We start from the raw sequence: 10046 nt of genomic DNA on the forward strand, positions 1-10046 counted from the left end.
TAAATTGCCTTGGTTCAAATGTTCAAATAATTGAAAACATCTGCTAAAGCTTGTCACAGTAACATTTCCTCGAGCCCTATGGCTTGGGCACGATGAAACCAATATTATCGCTTCCATAATGCACGGTGCATGTTGCTGAACTTAGAAGAGATGCACGTACAGTATGTGGCAGTAGCCTACGCAGATAAACGAAGCGTACAAAAAAAGCTTGACAAACTAGTTAGAAAGCAAATTCTGCAAACGTCTCCATGCCTTGCAGGCGCCTCGTATCGCGAGTCGTCACACGGAGCCATGCGCCATATCGTCCTTTCCATGGCGAGCTAGGTATAGGCGGCGCCTATTCTGTCGCTCAAGAAGTTTGAGTTGCTTTCTATAAGTTCGGAGAGCTTGGTAATTGCGCTGATTACTCTGAACTTGCTTGCCATCCTTGAGGAAAGGCAGCGAATCAACATCCGCTCCTTTCTCAATCAGTAGCTGCACAATCTCAGTATAGCCTTCAGCAGATGCTGCCTGGAGAGCAGTTCCGTATTTTCCGCCCTGCGCATTCACATCCGCTCCTTTCTCAAGCAGCAGCTGCGCGATTCCAATGTGGCCTTTATTACAAGCTGCTACAAGAGGAGTGCCGAAGTTTCCGTCCTGCGCATTAATATTGGCTCCTTTCTCAAGCAGTAGCTGCACAATCTCAGTATAGCCTTTAGCAGATGCTGCCTGAAGAGCAGTGCCGTAATATCCGCCGTCTTCATTGACATCGGCTCCTTTCTGCAATAGCATTTCTGTAACACGTCGGAGGCCTGATAGCGACGCGCAGTACAATCGAGATTGCATCTTTCGATGTATCCTACGCCGCTTATTATAGGACCAGGGCGCATCCGGGTTAAACAGTCTAACCCAGACCTGGTAAGCGTTTATTTCCAAAAACCTCAGCATAGCTTCCTGGACATCTTCCAGAGATTCTGCCACTTTTGCATGGTCCAACCAGTACTGAGCGGAGTACCTCGCTAGCGGGAAATCTTGCTTGATTTGGGGAAGCGGACTCTCGTGAGGCAGATATGATAAGTATGCCAGACATACTCTTGTGAGAGCTCCCCTTGCACTAGTTTCGTTGATACAATTTTGATATAGTAAGCCGACTTCTGCCATATTCGCCGGGAATGTCGCTGCAATCCGGCCAGACATAAGATACTGTTGAACAGAGAAATGCGCTAACTGGAGCTCCATCGAATTTCCGCGTTTGTGTTTGTTGGGTCTTGTAATAAGAGTCACCAAACTGGAGCATATTTTCATAATATCTCGCGGCTGCGGCATTCTTAGCTCGGGGTCGAACGGAGCGCCTATGCGGAGATCGACTACCAACGCATCGACAGCCTCTTCAATTGCAAGAGGTCGTTTTGAGTAAGTGAGAAATTGTAGAACCCTAATAGCGTAATCTCGATAAATCTCATCAATGTTGGCCAAGATTCGCCCGTATGTCTCCTCTAATGTTTTTGGAAGAGAGCTAAGCGACTCTCGAAGCTTCCGAAGATCTGGACACTTTTCGAGACTGTCAAGTTGGCATGCAGCCCATCTGAACCTAAATGTGGCGTCAGCACTGGCTGGCTATTGAACTTACAGTAGATCGTAAATTGGGAGCGTATCTTACATTCCATCGGCTTTCTTCATGAGTTCAACCTCAATTTCGCCTTGGACGTGCTGTCGCGAGCGCCACCTCTCAAAACCTCGATCACTCTGAAGCCGCGTACGGACGTATGTGCGAATGTCACCGTTTACAGCATCTGCATCAATTGATATAATGCTGTCATGATGCAACCAACGTCTAATTTCGGATTCAATATCCTCTTCTTTCCGGCTCGTAGCGAAAAGATAGCACCCAGCGGTTGCGAGGTGCTCTATTAATAAGACAAGATCGGCTCTAGCATTGCATTCATCCAAAGCATCTATCACGATGCGGACCTCTCTGTCCTTCGTCATTTGCAGGAACGTGCTGACAAGGGTCTCGTATGCAGGTTGTCTTTGGCCGTTTTCGCAGGACGAGTATACCATGTCTAGCTCTTTCCGAGAATTTTCACATATGGAATACAGTTGTGAAACAAGTGAACGGACGAGCTTGTCAATGGACTGTTTTTCGACATCGGTAAAATCGAAGAAATAATAGAGAACGGCATAAGAAGGACGTAGGAGCTGGCTGAGGTGCTCTATAACTGTCGCACTGAGAATGGTCTTTCCACACCCTGGAATTCCATGTAGCCAAAGGTTTTGCAATGTTCCGGACTTCCATTCTAGGAAAGGTCGTCTATCCAGAAACCAGGAACCTGTCGCCAAATGTCGTTTCTTCAGAGCTTTATTCAGGTTGGAGGAGGGATCAGGTGGATACAGCCACTGATGTACTTTCTGGCACCGATTGTCCTGAACAAGATATTGAATTTGGTTCGTTATTTGTTGGACATCTTCAGGTTGGTTAGCGGACAGTATTCGAGCAGAGCTAAACGCTTATTGCTGACCATTACTGACCACGCTCAGCTATCCGGCATTGCCTGACCTCATCCACAGGCATGTGGAAGAAGAGCTCCCTTGCGTACGCAGCTGCAGTTGCCGCGGCGTAACCTTGCCACCGATCATTCTTATGCGAGTCTGCATAGTCCGAGACACCTCGTACAACAAGGCAAGGGAAGTCCGCTAAAGCTCCGGCGGCCTCCATCTCGAAACAGAGGATGCCATGCTGCCTTGCTAATTTATCTCTCAGCAGCCCATGCTTTAGAACCAACTCGCCGGCGGCAATCGTTCCTCGGTGCACCACCACTTGCTCGCGTTTCACACATATATCGTCATCATCGTCGCTTTCATCCGAATACCGATCCACAACCTGGCTTAAGTCACAACCACACTTCCGGCAGGAAGCTGTGGGGTCAGAATGAACGTATTCTGGTCGGAAAAGCTGATCTCTATGAGCTCCGGGATATTTGTACCTCCGCAGGCCCGGAATAGCGGTGTTAATCCGTGAAATATGGTTAAGAAGAGGATCTTCTAGCGCCATTGCACGTCTTACATCCATCTCCTGTGCGGCATTGAGCAGCACAGGGTGGAGGTGGAGCTAGGTAGCCGGTGTGACGAAACTGACCAACTTCGGCCTTTCCATGATCGTACTGTACCACGCCAGAATGCTCGCCTTCTGGTTTACTCACTATAACGTGGCCGAGGTGGATGTGACCCCGTCCAGTCTTCGTTGGAACGCCGCCACCTATGCCGACAAGCACACCGAATCTTAAATGCCGAAAGGTACTTCTCATTTGCGTCACAACAACAGCCGCAGAGTTGTTTCCTGGGGAGTAAAGACCAGCAATAACAATATTATGCCCGTTGATGCTGCCCAGTGTGTAGACATTGTGGTCATTAGGTGGTTGTCTCAGGCGCTTGTGTTCGCTGTCCAACATTGTTATAGCAGCGATCTGCTCGACTTCCAGCGGACAGATCCAAGCAACAGTATAGTCGTCATGCGTAAGTCTCTCATTATTTGTTGACATTTTAGATCGTTCATTCAGTGAAAAAAGGAGGCTCAAAATTGGTGGATGCTGAATATCGAAGAGACCGATTCCCGCAACATCAGAGAGCTTGAAAAGGGGGCTGACTAGCTCAGCTGATCAGCAACTTAGCGGCCAATGAGGTTATTCCGTCCGCGACAACGATATTGGTTGGTCTTTGCAAGGTACGGCAAGCCATTAGCGCCACTCCGCAATAGCTCATGACACGATATTTTCTGCTGGGTGTGAGTGTTCATACAGAATCGCACCTGTCTATAGTGCACTCGTACTAGTCGCGCGAGCGCCAAGATTGCGCACCAGCTCACACCCTTTAGATGCACCCACTCGACTACTGACCGCATGTAAGCCGTACGCCATATGCCCACGCTAACGATTTATCTAGTTTAGCCCGCTGGAGGAAACGGGTGATCGCTGCTTTTCGGTCCGCAACCTCGGGTGAGAAAGGTGAGTGCGCAATAGACAGGGCGAGGAGCTGAGTGAGAACCGGATGAGAATCACCGTCCGTCGCGCGACCACCACTTGACGGAAGCCGAACCATGGTGTAATTCAACCTGGTAATTGGCTCCTTCCAGATGTATCCATTGTCTCTTAATTTCATGAAGACGGCTGGGAGAATTAAAGTGAAGCATATACGGTCGAAACAATTCCAAGATTTGAATGAATGATATGATGTCTTCTTTTTGAAGTCACAGGTATAAGAGTTGAGATCATCATGATACGTTGAGAGTTGCAACTTGATCCTCAAGAGAAATAAATGCATGTTAAGTTAGAGCAGATGATTTACGTTAACCCTGGGTCGCCGATCGCTCAGTCCACCTGACCCAGCCGAAAGCTTAGGGTCTGGTGCGTTGGCGCTGTCGACGGATTCTGGCCAGTCTCGAATATTCTAGCCAATCTGCGTGATGACACCAAGCGCCTCTCCGTGAAGAGTTTTCTGGGACATTCAATTGCCTCTCCGGAAGAGGTCAACAATCATATTTCGACTTTCTTCATTAGTTGCTAATATACGTGTACAGTTAGCCCAATCGCCGGAACTTCGTGTCAGGATATCGCATACTTCCTCGGCGTGGTTGATCTCTTCGATAATAGAGAAATACAGTATTAATACTACCCTTGGGTCCTAGGTCATATACGCTTCCGAACGTAGTTGAAATCAAAACACTCCAACCCTAGGCTAAACCTTTGGACATGGAGGTCAGGAGATTGTTTGCTTCTGAGGATGAAATGTATCTGCGTACGACTTTCCTATATACCATGATTGAATCCAATTCTTCTCGAATATCGATTACGGTGTATATCAACGTTATTCTCACGCCAGCGGCGTTCCTGTCGTATAAACTTAGTAGGATCTCCTACTGTACAGCTGGCAGATTCTCCCAGTTGCAGCCTGTCGGCCCTCATTAATAGACGTGGGTTGGCTATATATTGTCAAGCTATGTGCGAGAGGTACAAATCCACTAATGACAATCGAGATGCCTGTCACATTCCGAAGATGGCTGATCACAAGGGCAGCACTGTGTGTATCAGCGTTAGTCTATGATGATATGTCACAGGGAAAACCAATAACTAACTGAACTTTGATAAAAGTGCTCTGGTTGTCTTGGACTAACTTGGCACTCTTCGAGTTATCTCCGCTTCAAAATGAGTCAGAGGCTTTGTGAGCTCAATAGCTTATAGTGTGCAAATCGCTCCCGTTTGAATCTCAATGTCACCACGAGGTCCCTGATAAAATAGAAGAGCCCAATAAAGCCAACCAACAGAATCGCAACGAGCGGTCCAAGAATGGAGAAGACAGTGAAGCCATACGAAGCTCTCCGAAACGCAAGGTTGTCACTAAGGCAATTGGTAGCCAGCCCAACCTGCATTGCCGTCAACACTAAAGCGACGTAAACAGTCGTTGCGGTGAGGGGTGTGAGATAGTCCCGGAATAGCTCGTCGTACGTCTGGTATGGGAACTGATAACCTCGGATACTGCCGTAACGAAAATTATAGATTTTGTTGAGTCGTGAGAGCCGAAGTTCGCCGAACAAATATCGATCGTTGATATTTCTGGGGTTAGCGTTTCCGTTTTGCAAAAGTTGTTGGACCAATTTATGCCAGCCCTCCCAGGTGACATTTTTCTGTAAGAGGTGATGGTCCTGGGCAATTGCAAAATCACACTCTCGCTCAATTAAGGCAATGTAGGAGAATAAAAATCCGAGGGCACATTCGTATAGTTTCTTTCGCTGACAAACCTTGTCCCCTTTATCTGCCTGGCAGTAAAGTTGATTAGATATGCAGGGACAGAGTTCGTCGCAGGTCATCTGAGACTCCCAAAATTGATGGTTTAGAAGGTATCGCGGGATCGGCTTCAAATGGATGCGCCGAGAGTGCTCCCAGACCATGTGCATGTCAATTCTTTCATCTGGGACGATGACTCGTGATGTTGCGACCTGATAGTTCAAGGGCCTGGGCGGCATAGGTCGCCCAGCCAACCATAGGTCTTTGTTGATTTTATTAAGTCGTTCGACAGATAGGTCCTTTTGTAAAAACCGGGGAATATCTGCAGTAGGCCTGCAGGGCGTGTAGTGCTCATCGCGAAAAGTAGCAGGCGTATAGGGTGTACTTGAAATGGAGGCTTCTGCACTGAATGGCGCGTTTCCAGGCATGGCTAGAGGAGATGGTTATGTATTGAATTGCAGAAAGTTGCGGTCGTGGGCAACAGCATGACAATCGACCAGTGTACCGTTTTCGCATTTGAAAGGATATCCTCGGCTATAAAACACCTCTTAAACCGCATTAATATTTTTCGAATCTACTTGGTCCAAGCCGGTGAGTTACCCTCAAAAGTGCTTGGCGGGAGAAGGCCTTAGTGCTCTAAGCCAGCTTGGCGAGAAGTTCGAGCCTGGCTAGAACCTTCCGCTTGCGGCGATCATGCGGCAGGAAAGAAGCAGTACCCTGGATTTCTTTATCCAAAACTCAATGCACCCATGAGCAGTTGTCGTGAATACCGATGGCTGACGTGGAAGTATCCGATTCGACGTGTACTAACTGCTTGGTGGTAGCTGCTAGTATTGGTGGATGGTGATCAGGCGCGAGCACACCACCCGTGGTGACGTATGAGCTGCCCAAACGCAGCCGCAAAGATCTCTTTCCTTGACAAATGATAATTTCAAGTGCTAAAGGGTGAGGGAGCATGCCCTTTTAAAACTCCATGTAAGCATTTCGAAGTGCGGCCATAAGTTACGAAAATCCGAATCGATGGAACATCAGAGAACACCTTGTCCACTGGCGGTCCGACAAAAGCTCGGCACTTGCTGAAGCTTTTCGCCTGTATCCAACTACTAATCAAGTATCCGACAAAATTCGATCCGGCCGTTCGCATGACAGTTGCAGCTATGGACCTGATCTTCGGCGGCATCGTCGGCATCGTCGGCATCGTCGGCATCGTCGGCATCGTCGTCCTTCTCTATTTATTCATCTATTTATTCATTGTCTGCCTGGCGATAATCTTTTTGCGCCGCAGCCGACTCCACCAATCTCAGTCAGCACCACGACCAGCGGAGCCTGGTTTACGATTGGTGCACGATGCTCCCGAGGAGAACGAGACGGAAAAGCCCATCGACATCATTGCCATCCATGGCCTTGATACGAGGTCGCCTGATACGTGGACATGGCAAGACCCCAAAGATCTCAGGAAGCAAGTCAACTGGCTGGAAGATTCAAAAATGCTCCCAAGCAAAGTGGGACGGGCCCGGATCTTCACATGTGACTGGCCGGCCGACCTGTTCCAACGGTCAATTCCGACGACGCTCGAGGAGTCTGCTCGGTTTTTGATCCGCAGTATCTCACAGCATTTGGCAGCAGAAAGACAGGTAGAAGACCGACCAATTTTCTTCATCGCATCCTGCCTCGGGGGTATCATTTTGATAAAGGCCCTCGAGATCAATCGCCGTGATGGCCACAAAGGCGGTCGCTCGTCTCTCATAGAAGCGACACGTGGTGTTGTTTTCCTTGCCACACCGTTCCTGGGGACTGCATTCAAAGATATGCCAGATCTATCTCTTAAGGTCTGGGCTGCTCTCAAAGACCAAACAGTGACCGCACTGATTGACTACACGAAGCAACCGACACCTTGTCTCAATGAGCTCGTGCGTGGATTCACTGAACTGAAAGTGAACAAGCGTTACCACGTGTTCACCTTCTGGGAAGCTCACAAGACGAGTCTTCTTGGGAAAATTCATCTCGCTTGGATGTTTTCCGACAGGGTGTTTCTGATCTGGCCAGTAGCTGTAATTTCAATCTGGCTACTCTATTCATTTCCATGGCCACTGGCTACCACCTCTCTTCTTTGGCTATTAGGATTCTGGCTGTACGGAGCAAAACAAGTAAGTATTACACTTGCCGGCTCAGTCTCTTCTCGTCCCATAATCGTTACTTAGGAAGAGAACGGTTGCTAACTCTCTCTAGCTGGTGAGCGAGAGCTCGGCAACAGCGCAGTTTTTTGAGCGGCAACGTCTCAACCGACGCCACGTCCTGATGAACAAGTTCCGCGACCCTGAGTGTGACGACTACAACGAAGTTGCTGGAGAAATTTGCAAAATACTGAAGAAAATTCGCGAGGAGCAGACGCCACTCGAGGAAGCGGACGCCGAGATATGCAAGCACTACACGGCGGAACGGCTCAAGATCGAACGGCTCTCAGGCAAGGCCTTGTCGATGGAGCAGTGCTACATCAACCTTGCCCTCGTGGAGCAGCCCGGGAAAAATGCGGATGACTTGAACAAAACATCAAAAGAAGGAGTCACAACACCTCAGTCTTCCCCGTTTTCACTCTCTGCTCGACTGAAAGTTGAGACGCCGGAAAAGAACATCCAGGTTGAGTTGGGGACAGTCTTCGACCAACGCAAAGGACCAGACGGCCACACTGTACAGCCTAGAAGAATCTTGATCCGAGGACGTGCCGGAGTGGGGAAGACTACCTTGTGCAAAAGGATTGTACATGACTTCATCCACGGCCGCGCATGGAAGAATTTATTTGACCGCATAATCTGGGTACCTTTGCGAAACCTGAAGCTTGAAGAAAGACGCCAGATCGCCGGATACAATCTTGGCAGTTTGTTTCGTGATGAGTATTTCTCTCAACACGGCAAGAGTGACGACCTCGCCAAAGCGATGTGGCGTGCATCGGACACCAAGAGTGGCAGAATTGTGTTCATCCTTGACGGTTTGGATGAGGTTTCTCAGGACCTGGATCCTGACAGCTCTATGTTCCATTTCGTCCAAGAGCTCCTAAATCAGCCCAACGTAGTCGTCACGTCCCGACCATATGGCGAACTTCCACTCGGCGTCCGCGCTTTCGATCTTGAATTGGAAACGATCGGGTTCTACCCAAACCAAGTGAAAGACTATCTCGAAAACACCTTTACCGATTCCAAACGAGTCGACGATGTTCAATCATTCCTCCAAGGCCATCAGCTCATTCAGGATCTTGTCCGAATCCCAATTCAGCTGGATGCGTTGTGTTATACCTGGGACGAAGGTCTCAATTCCGGAAGCATACCGGAGACCATGACAGCCGTTTACCAATCCATCGAGCAAAGATTATGGAAGAAGGATGTCTTGCGATTGCGGAAACAACATGATGGGGAGCGAGTGAAACATGGTCATATCGAAATGGCAAGTCCGTCAAAAATTGAGGAATTCGTCACGGACGAGATTTCTCTACTTGAGGGCCTTGCCTTTACAGGCCTACTTAACGATGTAATTGACTTTAGGTCAAAACATCTGCGCGATGTATTCGACAACTTCGCTCCAAATCTCTTACCCAATAAAACCCTACCAAACCTATCCTTCCTGCGGACGTCAGACCAATCTTCAGAATACAGCAACCAAAGCTATCACTTCCTACACCTGACCTATCAAGAGTATTTTGCGGCGCGGTATTTCGTGCGGCAGTGGAAAGCTCGAGAACCGCAACGGCTCACGTTTTTGATGCTCAGCAGCGGAAAGAATGAGCTGATCGACCCTGCCGATTTTCTCGGCAGGTATAAATACCACTCTCGCTACGATATCTTTTGGCGTTTTGTTGCCGGCTTGCTTGACGTTGAAGGGGCTCTCTCCTTCCTCAGGGTGATCGACGAGGAGCCACTCGACCTCTTAGGCCCTACGCATCAACGGCTTGTCATGCACTGCTTGAGCGAGGTTTGCCATCCATTTCCACTTCGAAGAAAGCTTGAAGCCCATCTGTCAAAATGGTTGGCATTTCAATGCAAGAAACTCAGGGAATGGAACCAACACACCGGGAGGCCAGTCACTCTAGCAAGCGAGATCGAGTTCCCTGAACAAGCCATAGTCAACGTTCTACAGGAAGAGGAGGATGAAGTGAGGATGATCGCTCTCCGGTCTATGGAATCACGACACGAAATTCCACTTGAAATTACAAATACAGTAACCGGGTGGCTTCAAGGCGACATATCAGATGAATTGGCAGGATCTGTACTGCAGCTGCTCGAAAGCTCAAGGAATCAG

At 48.7% G+C, this 10046-nt stretch overlaps 3 protein-coding genes across 3 annotated transcripts; 1 reads left to right on the forward strand and 2 right to left on the reverse strand.

The window, feature by feature from the left end:
* Nucleotides 1-220: 220 nt before the first annotated feature.
* On the reverse strand, nt 221-3550 carry BDQ94DRAFT_182331 (purine and uridine phosphorylase; the record flags this gene model as incomplete). The annotated part of the gene is made up of 5 exons (XM_026774115.1): nt 3120-3550; nt 2509-3088; nt 1640-2444; nt 451-1570; nt 221-337 (listed from the first exon to the last, which is right to left on the reverse strand). Exons 1-5 carry the CDS (start codon nt 3516-3518, stop codon nt 221-223), a joined length of 3021 nt encoding a protein of 1006 aa, XP_026622587.1. The 5' UTR covers nt 3519-3550.
* A 1632-nt stretch (nt 3551-5182) lies between these two features.
* Nucleotides 5183-6256, reverse strand: BDQ94DRAFT_182339 (uncharacterized protein; the record flags this gene model as incomplete). Its single annotated transcript, XM_026774116.1, has 1 exon — nt 5183-6256. Exon 1 carries the CDS (start codon nt 6182-6184, stop codon nt 5183-5185), a length of 1002 nt encoding a protein of 333 aa, XP_026622588.1. The 5' UTR covers nt 6185-6256.
* Nucleotides 6257-6913: 657 nt separating this feature from the next.
* On the forward strand, nt 6914-9859 carry BDQ94DRAFT_173835 (NACHT domain-containing protein; the record flags this gene model as incomplete). The annotated part of the gene is made up of 3 exons (XM_026772228.1): nt 6914-7903; nt 7986-9719; nt 9800-9859. The coding sequence occupies 3 exons, from the start codon at nt 6914-6916 to the stop codon at nt 9857-9859; spliced, it is 2784 nt and encodes a 927-aa protein (XP_026622589.1).
* Between the last annotated feature and the right edge of the window lie 187 nt (nt 9860-10046).

This window comes from Aspergillus welwitschiae (genome assembly GCF_003344945.1).
Source record: "Aspergillus welwitschiae strain CBS 139.54b unplaced genomic scaffold BDQ94scaffold_36, whole genome shotgun sequence".
Lineage (NCBI taxonomy): Eukaryota > Fungi > Ascomycota > Eurotiomycetes > Eurotiales > Aspergillaceae > Aspergillus > Aspergillus welwitschiae.